The following is a 17,038-nucleotide window of genomic DNA, read 5'->3' as shown; positions in this document are numbered from 1 at the left end:
TCAGCGGCTGTAAAGTAAAGTATTGTGGCTATTGCAAAGCAAAATGACAAAGACACTCAATACAATTCAAGATAAAATGTAGTTTTAAAAACAAATCTGCTTAGATATAAATGAAGCAGCTCTTAAAATAAAAAATATGTGTTTTTTTTCTTTGTAATTGGGTGCAAACTACAAAGTTCTTTAAAATCTTTGGGAATTTTTAACCATGTTCAGTTCTTTTTTTTAACTTTATGAATCTTTTGCATTTCATCCACCACAACACCAAATAAGAAAACATGTTCAGTTTTTCATGTCAGTCGCATTCAGCGTCTGAATCTTCTTGCAACTGCAAAAGCCCAAACGAGAAGCCACCTCCCCGGTAAACAGTCCCTGGAAAGCCGTCCTCGAATCCTGTGACTCAGGTATTAGCGGTGGACAGTGTGAATGAAAGGGAAGAGGTGTCATATCAGCACAGTGACTGTGCAGAAAGCTGTGATTGACTCCACCTGGTGTGCGCAGAGCAGGTCACTCCAGAGCAGGACTGAAATAGCCGGCACGCTACGAGTCCTGAATAAGTGCAGGAGGGTGAAAGGGTCGGCTGTCCCTGAAGCAGCAATGAGACAGAAAGAAGGAGCGACCGAGCGTAGCAGAGGCTTCAATACAGGACACAAAACGAGAGGAAATCAGACCAAAATATTTTAACACAGATTTGAAGAAACTAAGATGACAGGGAGGAGGGGACAGAGAATTATTCATCTTCTGTGAGTATTTTGACCAAAGGGGAATGGGGCTTGCTCTTGAAAACTTAACTCCTCCTTTAAACCAATAAGGCTTCATATATTCTGTGGAAACTAATAATGCATATGGTTGATAGTTTTCACAGCTGTGTGATTCTTGAAATACTACAGGTTAACCTAAATGTTGCAGAAAGAACTCATCACCTGAAGACTAATTATTAAAATCAAAGTTCTTGTTTTGTTTTGTTTCTCTGACAGACAGCTGCTAGTGGATTTAAATCTGTACGATAAACAATTCTGAAATGTTACGTCTGTTTACTTTTGCACTTCTATGCTTAGTCAACTATGGCTGCAGTGACTTGCCTGTCTTTTAACTCTCAGTATGTGTGTCAGTGGAGTCAGGTATCCATGCTGCTCCACCACAAGTGGTACATTTATAACTCAACCACATGACAGCTGGTAAATATCAGCTTAGAACGTGCTAAACAGTTTGGACATGAACATAGAAGTTTACTTGCATGTTATTAAATGAGTCATTGTTTGAATTATTTTTAAATGATCTCTCTGTTTACATGATGTTTATTGCAGTCTTTATTTAGAAATGTCAGCATGGATCTCAGACAGCTCTGATTAGGCCCCTTTTTTTAAGTACCATACACTTCAATTTGTGTCATAACCAAACACATTAAATCTGCCGTGTGTGATGTCTCTCCAGATGAAAAGAGGAGGTCAATCGCAGACTTCAGAGACAGCTCTTTAATCCAAACCAGGGAGACACTGTCTTTCTCTGTCAAAGCGATGTCTGCTCTCTATCTGTCAAAAGTGGCACCTAAGGAATCAACACGCGTGCTTTTAAAACCGGTAAAGATCTCTACTCTACAGTTCACACATGAAAGACTGTCCCTAAAATCTTCATATTTCTTTACTCCAATATCATAAGCATTATCTCAGAGGGGTTATGCTTTTATAAAAGATAAACAAGCTAAATGTTTTAGAGCACTGAAAGAGAAAGTGTAGCCGTATTTGAGCCGTTACATCTACAGCATCTTTTCCACTGGCGGTAGCATCTCAGCTCTACTTGCTTTTTTTTTGTCGTTGTCATCCACCGGGCAAAAGTTGTGAATAATACCCGGTATCTGACGTGATTTTATCACCTTCATCGAGGTTCCAGGCGAGCTGAGAGAAACTAAAAGGTGACATAAAAACTCTCATTGGTCAGAGAGAATCCTCACAATCATTGTGTAAAAAAACTACCTGATACCAAAAAGTGAGTAAAGTCAAGTAGAACAGAGCCAGCAACAGCAGTGGAAAAGGGGCTTAATAACAGATACATCTTGTAAATTAAACCTTAAGACAATGAATTCAATGTTAAATGCTGCAAAATTATCTAAAAAAAAAAATAAAGATAAATACTAAAATATAAAAGTCTACTCTTGTACATGTACTATAGAAACATCTCCCACAGTGAAATTTATAGCAACATGCAGCAGTTTATTCTAGGGCTGTCATGTCACACAGTTTAAGATTAAATGTACTGTATATGATTCAATAATTACTAATAAAACATAATTCTGGCAGCCGGACGACATTGCGTATGTCATACTAAACCGACCTGAGATAACCTTTGTTTCCATCCAGGAACCTGATCAGTCACATAACACTGGGAGAAGAGTAAATCTAACCAAGGTAAAGCACAATATCACCAGATATTTTGCATGATGGTGTGGTTGGTTCAACTGTTGGGTGCACGTTGGATTTCCATTGTCACAATAACATTAACATCTTCCACAGTGTCCATATATACTGTAGCTCAAAAACTAAAGACGGGATTGCTTCTCCTCAGAGCTGCACAGTTGCCCCTGAAATAACAAAACAGATATTGAATCTTTAAGTTTTATGGCTGCATTCGTGGCTGCAATTGCATTGGAGTTCCACTAACCCACTTACACCTGGAATGTGGAAAGCAAAAACAACTGGCATGATTTGGATGGTACTACACGGCTTCCTGTAAGCATGCTAACTCACTCTGGAGCACGAGTGTCACTGGATGGGTAATTCCTGTTAAAATGGTAAGAACGTTACTTTGTTCTTCTAAGATGGCAGAAGAAAGGAAAGATGAGCCCCCTTCACTTCCTTTAGCCACACATCAACCAGGACCAGAAGACGACTTTGGGGCACATTCTCAACAACCCACGCAGTCCCAATTTTCCAAAGAAATGTTATACCACCAGCGGCAGAAGTGTGAGCTGCGAAGGCTCCTGAAGCACACTCACCCAGAGCTGATGTTGGACGATGCTGTGGATGAGGAATTAGCTGAGGTTTTGAGCTCAGAAGGGGTGACAGCTGGTGAAACTGGATACGAGGGAGAGGTGCTTTCAAGATGCTTGATATTTGAGAACTGCAGTAATAGGGTATCTCCTTACGCCCCCAAGATGCACATGGCAGAGAGAACTGTGGGACGATGTGATTTCAGAAAAACGCCAGCTGATTTTGAGAACCCAAAAGAGGAGCCATATACTGAATGTGTTAAAGGGATCATAGAGGAAGACAAATCTGTTGGTTTTAGTCCAGATCCTAACAGAGAGTGTGAGGAGGAGATGACAAGAATAGATGTTCAGGCTACCAGGAAGATATTTGAGAGTCAGTCTGTGAACACATCGATGCCAAATCCAGATAATAAGTTCCAGGGGAAACTTTCCATTTCTGGGGTTGAGACAAAAGCTGTCGGAAAACAAAAAAAGCAGTTTGAATTGTGTAGCAAAGACAATCTACATGACAAAAACAAAACCAGAGACACCGACTTGGAAGAACAAGCTAATGTCATTGTTCAAGTTGTGTCTTCTCATGACACACTCTTGGAGGAGGAGGCTGCAAGCCTTCCTGATTCAGAAAGATTCAGAGAGTCGATAAAAACAAGTGCATCTCTTTTCCAAAACAACCCATTTATCCCAACAAACATAGAAACAGAGCATTCCTACGTGCATACATCAAAAACTCGAATCCCAGCAAGAGACAGTGAGCCAGGTGAGGGCTACCGGACAGCCAATGTAAAGAACAGAGCCCATCTGTTTGAATCAATGCCATTTAACAAAATCAGGCATCACAATAAAGATGAAATCGAGACGATGGTGGAGAACATCAAAGAAACATTGATTTTCCTCCATCGTGTAAAAGCCATACATTCAGCTGGTTCAATCATTGAAGTGAACGAGACAATGATTGCTAAGAAGGCAAAATTTACATTATCAGACAGTGGGCCTGAAATAAAATATGATGAGGTGGCTGAAGGTGGTGCGCAAAACTTCATACTGCAGCTGCTACCACGAGTAAACCTAAAACCTGAGATCACTTACCTAAAGGAGGACAGTAAAGGGTGTATGGAGGCCACACTGGTGAATGTACCTGTTCACCAGAATCAGTTCAATACCAACAAAGACACAGAGATTAAAACCGCCCATGCGGTTCAGCTCCTGGAGGATATTCTCAATCAAGATAACTCTCTGAGGAAAGGAGTGATCATTCAAGAGGATTCAAACAACTGCGCTGAAGTCATTGTTTACTCCCTCTACAATTACTTCAATGAGGAAGATGTGATGAGTTACAGCCCTCCACAAGGTGCAGAGTATAATGAAACGTGTCCGGAAAGAGGTGACATGAGTCCAACAGATGATAAAAAGATAAGAAAAGGCTATACCAAACCAAACACAAGGGGCCTTCTAGAAACCTCTCAAGATCAAACCTGCTCAGGATCAATCAGGCCTGAAGTCACAGTGAAGGGGAACGTAAAACTGTTCAAGAGTTGTATTGAAAAGGGAGATTTGGAGTATTTAAAAACTCTTCAGGCTGTGCCTACAGTTCAAGAACAGGAACTCCCTCAAAACCAAACTGTGGCTAGAAGGGACACAGAGCTTCATTCTGAACAGAGGGGTGATCAGGCAGAGGAAAGTACGTCAGAGTGGGTCCCAGTGGATATGAAGAGACTAAAAAGCATGTTCTCTGGAAACCAAAGTCAAACCCAACCAAAGAAAAATAACCATGAAACTCAAACTGCCACCATTTCTGATACATTCAGAGGTCAAACTGTTTCTCTTGAAAAGAGTCAGTCCTCCCCAGAATGCAATATTGGGGTATTCTCCCCTGTGCAGGAAAAGAATACCTTTAGGGAGTGTGGTGACCAAGCGCAGGAAGAAGTATGTGACTCCAAAGTTGTATCGCAGGCATCTCCTCTACAATTTGAGACACAGGATGATGATGATAGGGTCCACCAAGCTGAATTAGTTGAGGCGGTATATGACAATGACGAGATGTCTAGTCTCCAAACTGCAATCCACAGCCTCCAACAGGCCACAATCGAGGCTAAATCTTTGTATTACTCGTCACAAGAGAAGCAAAAATTCCTCACTCAAGAATCTTCAGAGGAACCCAGTGTTTCATTTAATGCAAATAAGGAAAAACGCTTGAGAACAGATGCAGAATTACCTCAAGAAAATGAGGACCAAAAATTAGCCTGCAACTTCATCTCAGGACATAAATCCGAAGGCCAACACAGAAATATAGAGACATGCCATGAAGGCACCAATTCTGACGTTCAAACTCCTGAGATGTGCAGCAAAAAGAGTCAAAAAGGCACAGAGGTAGTCCAGAAACAACTCTTTCAAACTGTTGTGGCCTCTGCACACAGTTCAGAAACAACAACTGCTCAGCAAGAGGATAATGAAGTTGTTTTTGAGGGTAAAATTCGAGCAGCTTTGGATTCCTTGGAGAGATCCAACATTAACGTCACAAGAGGAGATTATAGGGCAGCTATGATCTACAGAAACGGTTCCAGACCTCACCAAGAAAGGTCGCAAAATGTGGATGCGGCGTCTGGTCAAAAACCTATTATTGAGGAGAAGACTAAACCTGAATCAACTCTAGAACCATTGAAGCAAGAGGTGACTGCAGCAAAGGCAGAGCCTCCACAACAATCTGAAATCCTTATTGAACCGGGGACATGTGCTGTTTCAGAGAAAAGCAAAAGACCCATTGGCCAAAAACCACTCATTGCACCGAAACCAGAACATTTGAAGGTGAAACAAAGAGATAATCAGGCAACCAATACAAAGAACCCTGAGGCAACCCAAACTAACACTGTGGGACCGAAAGAAACGGTTCCTCCAGTTCCTCAACCATTGCAGAAGACATCAATTTCATATAGGGATGAAAACAAGCAAGACCAACTTAAATCTAATAGTTATTCAGTGGAACATCAAAGAAATGAGCTTTTAGGTGAAGCTGTGCAGATCACTCAGGAAACAGAGGTGAGGCATGAAGTCCAAGGTTCAGCTGCCAGCTTAAAAAGTGATAGTGTAGATATGAACATTACTAATGGAAAACAGGAAATGAATGCCACAGCAGAGGAGAAAAGCCCCCAGGTTTTACCAGTCGAAGACGATATGAATGAACCAGATGAAAGCCATGTAGACTTCCAAGAAGCACGTCAGAAATTTGGTGGTAAAAAGGCATTTTCAGTGAAGACAGCCCCCGTAAAGCCAAAAAGAGTGAAAATCGCCCAGCCTGATAACAAAAACCCAAAACACACATCTGGAGATAATGATGTGTCTGTTCTTGCCCATGTGGGTCCGAAACCTGAACAAATTACAACGGATCCATCATGTACCACATGTGGACAAACTGCTGACAGTAAAGACAAGCACGAGAAAGAAACAAAGCAACAGAGCGAAGTTGAGATGAGAGAAAGAAGAGGACGAGCCGAGACAGAGGATGAACGCTGGCAGCGGCTGTCGGTTCACATGGATGAGATCATGAGAGGGAACATAACGGCAGCCATGGGTATTTTTGACAACTTGCGAAAGCAGGAGGAACTGCAGAGCATTCTCAGTCGAGTTGAAGATAGTGAACAGGACACGAGTGAGGTTGATGCAAGGTCTCTGAGGAGAGTATTTGAGAACGTCCCTGACTGGGTTGTCAGCTCTGACAAAAAGAAACAAAAAGAGGTTAGAGAGGAAAACCAAGACAGAAGGTTGCCAATCGTGAGAGGAAACAGTGAAAGCAAGTCCTCAATGGCTCATGTCTTTGGAGACCTTGAGCGAGCTAGTGAAGAAATCATGAATCTTAAAGAGCAGACTTTAGCCAGACTTGTGGACATAGAGGAAGCCATAAAGAAGGCGCTTTACTCTGTCTCCACACTGAAATCGGAGTCGGATATTGTTGGTCTATCATGTCTGTTCAAAGAGTCCTTAGGAGCTGCACATGGCTCTCCATCCTCTGGCAATATCAGCAAAATTAGCATTGAGTCAAGCAGAACTAAATCACATCAGATACAGGAAAGCATCGCAATGCAGGAAAACACTGCGAGGCAAGGTGCAAGCATTGAGGTCGCTTCCCTAAAACAACGAGCAAGTCCTCCATCTTCACCTGCGTTTATCTCCATCGAGTCGACAGCTAGAAAGACGGATAAAAGCGACGCCGCGCCACCAGAAACCTCAAACTGCCCAACATGCCAGCAGAGCCCAAAGGTGGGGGAGAAATTTCGGACAACGAAGACGCTGACATGCAACAGCCCTGCTCAAAACAGAAGAAGAGACCCCAGAAAAGGAGGCCAAAACAAATCTACTCACAGCCAACTTAACCCCAATCAAGAGCTCAGTGTACTCGAGGTGCAAACTGACCGTGAAGGAAACAGTATCATAGGAACAAAAGCCGTCACAGAAAACTATGAGAAGACAGACAACTTTGGCAATCGGTTTTACTCCTCCAAAACCTCCACTGTCATCACTGCTCAGCCAGAAACCATGACGACATCTACGTGTCAGACGGTGACCAGTCCAGTTACATATCAGGTCACGTTTCCGGAAGTTAAGCTGCCAATCAATCAGATGAACACCTTAATGCCTGAATAGTCAAACATTGGCAGTGTTTCTGATATTCTTTGAGTGGAAGTTGTCATAATTTTATTTGCCAGAAAATGAATTAGGTTGGTTATTGTTGCTTATTCATTTATTTATAAGGTTATCATTGATGTTAGGTTTTCTTATTTATGTTTGGATGTTTATTTTTAGCTTGAGGTCTTTAAAACTGTTTGATTTGCATTTGAACGTAAATACACGTCTGGTTTAAAAATATCCAAATGTGTTTGTGAAAAAATGTGTTTCATCCAAGATCATTCTTTTCTCATCAGTTTCAACCAGCTGGTCAAGAGATGTGCTCAGCCTGTCTGAAGCCAGTTTATCAGATGGAAAAAATAACTGCAGACAAATACATTTTTCACAAAACTTGCTTCTGCTGTAAACTCTGCAAGAAAAAATTGAGGTGGGATATTCGAATATTTTACAGAAAAATCACCTGCAATATGTTGATGCTGATTCTTATTGTTTGAGGAATTTTAATCTTTGTCAAAATGAATTAATTACTGTTTTTTGATCATCAAAATGAGTGTTGTTTAATTTGTACTGGCCCGAATATGTGATGGTCCGGATTAAAATTGTTGTAGTAAGTAAATGTCTTTCTGAAGAAGTGAGCAGGCAATAAGATGGGAGCCAAACATGTGACATATTTGAAATGCATTACTAAATTTAATAACAGGATACCATAATCAAAAGCTAAAGAACCAACAAAACAAACATTTAACATTTTTTTCTTTTACCTCCAGTTCAAAGACAATCTTATGAATTCAGCTATTTTGTGATTCGCAAAGACTTCAGCAGAATGATTGCTCTGGTACCGTTAAATTATGTCACTGGTGCCATGCTTAAATCTATTAATTCTGCTCTTTTCTCATCAGAAAGATAATATTACTATTTCACAGTAGTTATATGAAGGTAAAATGCTTTAATAGGCAGCCCTGTTTTACAGTTGCATATCCACACACTTTCACTACACTTTGTAGTGAAAGCTTTTGGAAACTGTCATTTTTAAATACAGAAATATTCCCTCTTACCTTCTTCCTCTTTGCCATCTTCCACCATGACATTTCCTCTTTGGTGCTTTATCAGCTGTTCAGTCCATTTTGCAAACAACACATTAATAAACACGTGAACTTTGACAGATGGTTAACTTTCACCAGTGCATTGTAAATGGGTAAGAGCGATTTGCAAGCCCAGCAATATTAAAGCTAAAAACTCGCTCTCAATTGATGAGCTCAGCTGAGCCAGTTAAAGAAAATACACGGAATTTCAACTTTTCAAAAGTAGCCGCAAAAAACGTCATCTGGTATTCTCCGCCAGTCACCAGTGTGGACAACACGTGTAATTGGATTTCCCTCATGGCGTTGCCGTTCGCGCTGGTGACGTCATTTGAGATCGGAGTCTGCGCAGTAGTGACCGCAAAATAACTAATTAAAACCAAATTTATAAAAAAAATTTTTTTTACAAATAATTAACACTCAGACAAACGTAAATGTGATTAGAGTTACCTAAAACGACAGGAACCATTTTGGAAAAAAAAAAAAAAAAAAAAAAAAAAAAAATATATATATATATATATATATATATATATATATATATATATATATATTTCAATGGACACATTCTTTTAGTTTGGCCCATCTGCTAACATGGAGGGGGCGGAGCGTATCACTAGCACTGCAAACCTTTGGCTGATCGAGGTGTTTTGGCTTCACTTTTTGGCAGCTGTCATGTTGTATACCTTTATGTCCAGCCTATGGTGCAGACTTAACTTTCTTGAATGCACTGAATTCACTTCATTGGTTGATTTATTGATTGCTTAATTGATTACAAGTAACAGAAGCAATTTCTACAGATTATAGGCTATGTCATGTGAAATATAAAATGTTAAAACATTAATGCTATTAGTTTTACCTGTGGGTGACAAATAATAAGAGGGGACATGCTTGTCAGAAAATGTTTCAGAACCAGTGAGTAAGATTTAAGAGAACTTCCGAAGAACTGAACCAGTTACAAAAGGCAAAATTAAATGTATTTTTATTCATTTACAACATTGTAAAATCCTAGTAAGCTCTAAATGAGTCGTGAAATACTCCAACGATAAAAATACATTTAAAAAAAATACGTTGTTCACTGATTTGAACTGTAACTGACAAACTTGTGCTTAATTTTTAGCATGTACAGTTACGCACCTTTAAATGGTGAGTTCTACTGCATATTTCACTACCAACAACTGTTCAGACGAAAGGGGAATTATGATGAGGGCTTTGGACACACTCAACACAAGAACCGATGGATCTTGAGGAATACAGCCGATGTAGTGCGTGATGAATCTGAGGCATAAATATACAGTGAAAATGTGAGTACCAGCAGGCAAGAAAAAAAAATATTTTTTTTTTAATGTATATTTATGGTCATATCCATGACTAATCATTGGCCCTCTTTTCTTTTCTGTTTCTCTCCTCAGCTGATGACATAGTAACTGTGACAACCCAGGAAATCCTCCTGAAGCTGTCTTTGAGGCACCATGCATTGGTCAACACTGTCCAACCTCTACAGTGTGTGCATGTACTGATTGGTCATGAATGATGAGTGTTAACAGATGAATTCAAATTTAATTGCAACAATGGCTTAATAATTTTAAAAACTGGGCAGTATATTGCATACAGTATACAGTAGATGAAACATGACAATCACCTTGTTGTTCAGTCAGTTGTATGAAATTGCTTTTGGCTTTTTTTTCAGTTTCCAATTGCTATAAATTACTGTAAACATTTTTGCATAAAACTTTATTGTTCATACATGGTGCAATTGAAAAAAGTAAAGTTATCTGAACAGAGAAGAATCAGCGATCAACTTGATTTTGTTGTAATAGTGTAAACAAAATCCCACTTCACTATTCGTAGAGTAGTAAAATATTGTGTAAATGGCAAAGCATTAATAATTAGGATTGCTATGTCTGTATATATCATAATAAAAAGAATCATTCCCTTTGCTACTGTGGTGTAGTACTGACTGTTAAAATCGTTGCAACTCAACACCTTTAATATTGTGTCTCCTGCCTGAATTCTCATAAACTTACAGTGCATTACATTTCGACATGCCATAATGATCCTGTTTGTAGCGTTTCTGATCAATACTGTGCACCTGACATAACTGTTTGGTAAATGTCCGAGGAGCTCACAAATAAGGGTAAACTTTGCACATTTGAATGACTTTTTTATCAAGAAAATTATTATCACCAGTGAACAAAGAGCAGAAAGAAGCCAAAGAAAACAAAAAAAATCTGTGGTCTCCTTCTGAGTCAGGATTTGTCCATTAGAGTTGCTCATTGATAGTTGCCACAACTTTCAGAGGCTCCTCATCAAAGTATTGTGTGCCAAGCTCGAATACACAGTCTATGAATATATCTATTCTTGCTAATTAATCTTTTGATGCGTGGGAAATCCAATTCACACTTCCTTTGCACCTTATCTTCTGATGGGGGACAATAACAGTAAGTCTAAGCTCCACAGTTGTAAAACGTTTGATGTTTGAGTGACTCTGAAAGACCTATATATATAACACATGAACACAAGGTACAAAGGGCTTCATCATAGAGCAGAAAGAAAGCATATAAAAACAAATAAAACTCACATGTTCAACAGATTGTACAAATCAATTTAGACAACTGAGACAAGCAGATGAGATAAACATGAAGTCAGACATGCCTTTTTTACCTTTTGATCAAGGCCTATTAAATGTTATTAGTTGCACTAAAAACCTATACTAAATTTATAAGTATCCATGAAATAAAATAAAATTTGTCAATGTTTTTCTGTATATTACTGTGTATTATTACTGATCCATGATTTAATATATAATACAGTTTCACAACAACAACAAATTTTGTTTTCAACTTTCAAACCTGATCACGAATAAAAAAAAAGAAAAAGAGGAGTCACAAATGTCTGATCATGATTTCATCACAATTTATAGTTTGTGCTCATCAATAATGTGTTCAGTGCTGTATCTGTCCGCCTTTGGTGCCTTCACCGGTTTTCTAAATGAGAAAAAAAGGTGAAGGACAACAGTTAATACAGTTAGTGTATTTTGTATATTAAATCATGTTACCGGTATGCAGTCGGTATACTCAACTCACTTGAGCTCAGTGTGGTCCTGAAATTCAACATTGAGAGTTTCAGGCAGCAGAAAACAGAAACCACCAGCAGCAATGGGTAAGATGCCATATACCAGCATGGGGATGGTGTGATGGTAGACATCCAGGAGCCTGATCAGCGGTGCGAGAATGCCGGCCACACGAGCACACATGGAGTTCAGACCAACACCATTGTGCCTGCAAGAATTAATAATCCAGAATCACGCTGTAATGCTTCACATCAAGGATGAATAATCAGGTGAGAGCCCAAATAATAAGCATATATAATCAATAAAAGGCTTATTGGGTACCAATACAGAGAAAAATATGTTGAAGAAAACAAGTAACACTACTGAGAATCTATTTAATAATTACACAGAACAATAATGTATATTGTGGGCCTAACAAGATACAAAAAAAAGGGAAAATTGTGTTGATATATAATATAGAAAGTTTTTATTGGTAAAAAATGTGACATATTTACAAAAATATTGACTTTTCCCCTATTATTATGGTGTCCGTAGGGGGGCTATAAAACAACATGACCCACTCTGACTCTATTAACAGTAATTACTTTTTAGTGTGAGAATATGAGCTGTAACATTTTTTTCATTGCAACTATTGTGAAATTACATAGTAAATTTTGTGTACGCAGCCCCTACTATGTATAGCATTACTTGTTGCTGTATATCTGCAAATTGAATATGATAAAACAAAAATTATAAACATTTAATTTGGAAATGATTATTAGTGTTACCAAGACTTCTTATGTACTCATTATTATCAGTAGATGATAGAGTGATATTACCTTAAAATGGTTGGGTATAATTCTGCTGTATAAACGTATGATGTGCTGAAAGAAGCAGTAGCAGCAAATTTCCCCAACGCAGCTATGACTGTTTGCACCACAGGAAGATCTGAGGTAAAAAAAAAAGAAAAAGGAATAAGGAATAAGGAAAGCATAAACTTGTCAAAACATTGGAAAATTTACCCATCTATGATATATTTTTCAAATTATAAAAACATGTTCAAGTATTTTATAAATACCATGAGGGACAGCAAGGACCATAAGACAAGCGGTACCCCCAAAGAACAGGAAACACGCCAGGCATATTCTCCTCCCGAAGTGTTGAATTAGAGTCAAACCGCCAATGTTTGCAGGAATTTCAACAATACCAAAGATGAACTGTGTGAGGTAGATGTTCAGGCCAAAACTGCCAACATTCAAGCTCAGTCCATAGTACAGAATACTTGTAGTAAACCTAGAATCACAAGAGTAGACACACTTTGAATTTCACCAAATTGTAAAACATAAACAATTATTTTGACAAATTGTAACCCACCAATTGAAACCCATTATTAGACTACGTTTTCTCAAATATGGTATTTGGAAGATGTCCAACATGTTTTTTCTTTCAGGTGTACTCTCCATCTTTAGCTGTAGAAATAAAAGGCAACCTTTAGAAAACGTACACACCACAGAGAGGGTTTGATATAGTGTGTTCGATGCTGATCACCTTGTCTAGCAGGTCTTCTGGTACGTTCCTCCCGTTCACCCTGGCTGCCCGCCGGAGCTCCCTCTGTGCTTCTTCCTTCCTGCCCTGTGTCACGAGCCAGCGAGGTGACTCTGGGAGAAACCTTTTGAAACACAGGTTCAAAACCCCAAAGTATTATTTAGTAGAATCAATCACAACTTCTCTGGCCATGTTTTAGTATGTACCACTGGAAGAACATGTCAATGTGATGTAGTCTGACAGTCTACTGACCAGTAAAAGATTACCAGGACAATGACAAGAGGACTGAAGAGCACCAGCTGCATGATTCTCCAGTCATGTATCAAATAGGCAATGCCTGACAATAACATCAATCCCAATGAAAAAAAAAACAAGATGGCCACAGTGCAAAGAGCACACTTTGAAGGAGCAGTCCATTCCATCCCTGAAAGACAGATGAGGATTAAACATGTTGGTTTTTTTTGTTTCAACAAGATTATAGTTCATGAGCAACCATAAGATGGGAAAGTTCTGACACCTGGCAAACTAAAAATTACCCAGTAGGAGAGTGGGAGGTTTGTGAGAGCGCCGAGAGGAAGGTTTGACATCACTTGCCAAATTTGGTTTGCTTAGCCTGCTAGCCTGCCTACTTTGCTAGCTGTGTAAAATGTAAAAAATGGCAGGACATCAAAGGATGTCAAAATGTAGTGTACAAATAATATTGACCCCCTGAGCTGCATTGCAACCTCAGCAACAGGATAAGGAGCTACGACCTTAATAGGGAGCATAGAATAGAGCCACTACTTCTTCGCGTCGAGAGTAGTCAGCTGAGGTGGATTGAGCATCTGATCAGATGCTCCCTGGGTGCCTCAGACCCAGAACACATTAGAGTGATAATTTATCCCACTTGGATGAATGAATGAATGAATGAATGAATGAATGAATGGATGGATGGATGGATGGATGGATGGATGGATGAATGAATGAATGAATGAATGAATGAATGAATGAATGAATGAATGGATGGATGGATGGAGAGAAAAATGGTAAACAAGGAGAGAAGCGTGCGGCTTGTAGCAATGTTCCCCATGCAAGGAATCGAACGGTACGCCACAGCTCTGAGGCATTTTCTTTTACCGTGAATCCATGACACGGCCCTTAATTGTGTTGTTTCTGTTCCAGCTCCGGGTTTCATATTTATTTGTGGAGTGAATATAGAGTGAGACTCCACATGGTAGCACAATATCGTAATCATGCCATGTGTAATGGAAGATCGTCTAATCAAATGTTGCTGTTCATTTTTAGTGTACTTAATTAGTCATTATTTATTATTATGAATTACCCTTTCAGACATGAAATCAATAATAATAATCATAAATGATGGAAATACAGGACTTACCCAGCACAGATGTGTTCATTGGAATTACAACACCTGAACTCCCACTGAAAAATTTTAAGACCATATAAACATAGATGTTTGGTGAGAAAGCAGTGCTCACACCAAACAGCAGCAGCAGGAGAAGTGACAGCTGGATTGTAAATCGTCGGCCAAACCTATAAAAAGAGGATAATCAAATTATAAATGTTTCCAAGTCTTTCATGGAACAAAATATACAGTTTGATCTCTCCAGATATTTCTCACCATCTACTTCTGGTTTCTGGTGCGCAACAATTTTGTTAAAAACAGACATTACTCTTCGAGGGTCACTTTACCATTGGTGACATCTCATAAATTCATAGAACAATGTTAATCTATCATCTTAACACTATTCTGCTTGATTAAGTCGTTTTTATGGTCATTAAATCATTTTAATCCTGAAGAATTACCGTATCAACCTGTTACAACCCTTTATTAAATCTCCATGATGATTACACAGAGAAACTAAACAAGGTTTGGATGCTCAAGGTCTGTAAAGCCAGACCCATTGGCAGGACACTATTGTTATGAAGTGAGTAATAATATGAAAAGTTCTTTTCTATGAGAGCAAAATCACTGAAACTCATGACAGATTAAGGGGTCTATTACCTGTCAGAAATGGCCCCAAATGTCAACGCTCCAACCATCATACCTGCCATGGAGACTGACTGTGATGCCTCAATTAAACCACTCTTGTCACAAACCCCATTGAACTGAAACAGGAACAATGGTAACAGAAGAAGGACAACAAATAGATTGAATAAAGAAGTGTTGTTTCATCAAGAGCTGAGTAGAAAATAAAAACCCTGTCAAGCAAGGTTCTCAAACGATAAGTCTACAAGGAAATGATGAATGAATACATGATATGTTCATTTGTTTACCTCTGTCACAATGCTGGAAACACCTGGTGGGGCCTCATAGTCCCATCCATCTACGCACCCTGTTGTGGTGTTAATCCCATATGTTTCAATGGTTTCCAAATCCAGATCCACAGGTGTGAACATTTTACAGCTTTCAAATCTTCCATCCTGGTTCACTGGGATGGTGAGATTTCTTTGTTTCTCTTCTGTCAGGTTGGGCCCACGCTCCAAGATCCAGTCAGTGTTACAGTGATGTGGGAACCGCAAACCTACAAATATTTGGCCGATAATATCGAAAGTTGAAAAAATGGTGGGGATGCATAATGCAAAAAGTAAGCGTTTCTGAAACAAACCAAACTCCCCAACCTCCTTCAGAATCTGTCCAAAGTTGCTCATTGTGACGCGAGTGCAGCGCTCAGAGGCTCCTCGCAAAGGTACAATGCAAGAGAAGACACGATGAATAGATCAATATAATTACCGGGTTTATTAATATTTAACCAAGCACAACAGCAACATTTGGGTGCGGAAACCTTTGTCCTTGATCCTCCCCTGCACCTTGAAACCTATGCCCCTCTACCCTGACTCTCCAGTCCCCAGCCCCGTGCAGAGGGCAGACCTCCAAGAAGTATTAATTGTGTGTCAGAAAGGGATGTGATGAAATATGCATGGCGCATATCAGGAAAAAGCACACACATACACACACAATACTCGTATCACAGTGCAGTAAAAATTATCTGTATATTTGTATACGAGCTCCATAATCAGGAAAGAAAAAAAACGTTTTGGCAGCCAAAACGGAAAGTTTTCTTTGTATAGCCTGGGACAATAAAGTATCTATAAAGTATATTTGGGTTTCTTATTCTACTCTATATATAGAATAAATTTAGGCAATGAGACGTATATAGACACTAATTTCGTATTATTACTGAAATGGTGCGTTGGTCAGACTGTACAACTCCACCCTATGATATCGTTGCACTGTTCATCTCATTTCATTTCATAGCACCAGACATTTTTTTCCATTCATCCCAAACTGTATTAATTTATTTTTATTTTATGTGTTTGTTTTTTTGTGTATATAGTTTGTGTGTATTTATTCTAAAATAAAAAAAAAATTGCATCTATCTTATTTCTTATATCTTGTACGTATTTGTAAATTTTTTTTCATATTGTGTGCACATTTTGTTTTTTTCTGGCTGCTGTGATGACCGACTTTCCCAACTGTGGGATTAATAAAGTCTATCTTATCTTATCTTAGTCTCTTCTCTGTTTCTGTGCCAGTGCCTCCCACAGGTTGAGAATTTATTTGTGGTGGCAGGTGGTGTGGCATGTGACCGATTTGCATGCAGGGATTCATGACGTTTAAAGTGCATGTTTGTGTGTGTGTAAAACACTTTATTTGATTTATAGAAACACAACCAAATATATGGCTAAATCAATGCCTGATAAAGTTGCAGTTGAGCTAAGTATCCATGTAATACAATAAAATTGATCTTTAATCTTTCTCTG

The 17,038-nt window shown here is 39.0% G+C and overlaps 2 protein-coding genes across 2 annotated transcripts; one reads left to right on the top strand and one right to left on the bottom strand.

The window, feature by feature from the left end:
* The first annotated feature begins 545 nt into the window (after positions 1–545).
* On the top strand, positions 546–9,889 carry LOC138204301 (xin actin-binding repeat-containing protein 1). The gene is made up of 4 exons (XM_069159443.1): positions 546–740; positions 1,432–1,577; positions 2,355–2,402; positions 2,813–9,889. Exons 2-4 carry the CDS (start codon positions 1,515–1,517, stop codon positions 7,616–7,618), a joined length of 4,917 nt encoding a protein of 1,638 aa, XP_069015544.1. The 5' UTR covers positions 546–740; positions 1,432–1,514; the 3' UTR covers positions 7,619–9,889.
* Positions 9,890–11,758: 1,869 nt separating this feature from the next.
* Positions 11,759–15,925, bottom strand: LOC138204262 (solute carrier family 22 member 13-like). Its single transcript, XM_069159384.1, has 9 exons — positions 15,551–15,925; positions 15,279–15,382; positions 14,652–14,806; positions 13,526–13,697; positions 13,277–13,397; positions 13,103–13,197; positions 12,807–13,021; positions 12,568–12,676; positions 11,759–11,957 (listed from the first exon to the last, which is right to left on the bottom strand). The coding sequence occupies exons 1-9, from the start codon at positions 15,923–15,925 to the stop codon at positions 11,759–11,761; spliced, it is 1,545 nt and encodes a 514-aa protein (XP_069015485.1).
* Between the last annotated feature and the right edge of the window lie 1,113 nt (positions 15,926–17,038).

This window comes from Embiotoca jacksoni, unplaced genomic scaffold (assembly GCF_022577435.1).
Source record: "Embiotoca jacksoni isolate LCO1_2020_lvr unplaced genomic scaffold, fEmbJac1.0.p SCAF_25, whole genome shotgun sequence".
In the NCBI taxonomy this organism is placed as follows: domain Eukaryota; kingdom Metazoa; phylum Chordata; class Actinopteri; family Embiotocidae; genus Embiotoca; species Embiotoca jacksoni.
The sequence above is the reverse complement of the archived record's forward strand: the minus strand, read 5'-3'. Positions and strand labels throughout refer to the sequence as shown.

What these genes read in the sequence shown, in the direction of transcription:
- LOC138204262 (XM_069159384.1), bottom strand. Translation starts at nt 15,925, where the DNA reads ATGAGCAACTTTGGACAGATTCTGAAGGAGGTTGGGGAGTTTGGTTTG. An exon ending in CAGAAGACCTGCTAGACAAG is followed by an intron (nt 13,198 to 13,276) that starts GTGATCAGCATC and finishes TTATTTCTACAG; the next exon opens with CTAAAGATGGAGAGTACACC. An exon ending in GGTCCTTGCTGTCCCTCATG is followed by an intron (nt 12,677 to 12,806) that starts GTATTTATAAAA and finishes TTTTTACCTCAG; the next exon opens with ATCTTCCTGTGGTGCAAACA.
- LOC138204301 (XM_069159443.1), top strand. Translation starts at nt 1,515, where the DNA reads ATGTCTGCTCTCTATCTGTCAAAAGTGGCACCTAAGGAATCAACACGC. An exon ending in CACGCGTGCTTTTAAAACCG is followed by an intron (nt 1,578 to 2,354) that starts GTAAAGATCTCT and finishes GTTTCCATCCAG; the next exon opens with GAACCTGATCAGTCACATAA. An exon ending in GAAGAGTAAATCTAACCAAG is followed by an intron (nt 2,403 to 2,812) that starts GTAAAGCACAAT and finishes TGTTCTTCTAAG; the next exon opens with ATGGCAGAAGAAAGGAAAGA.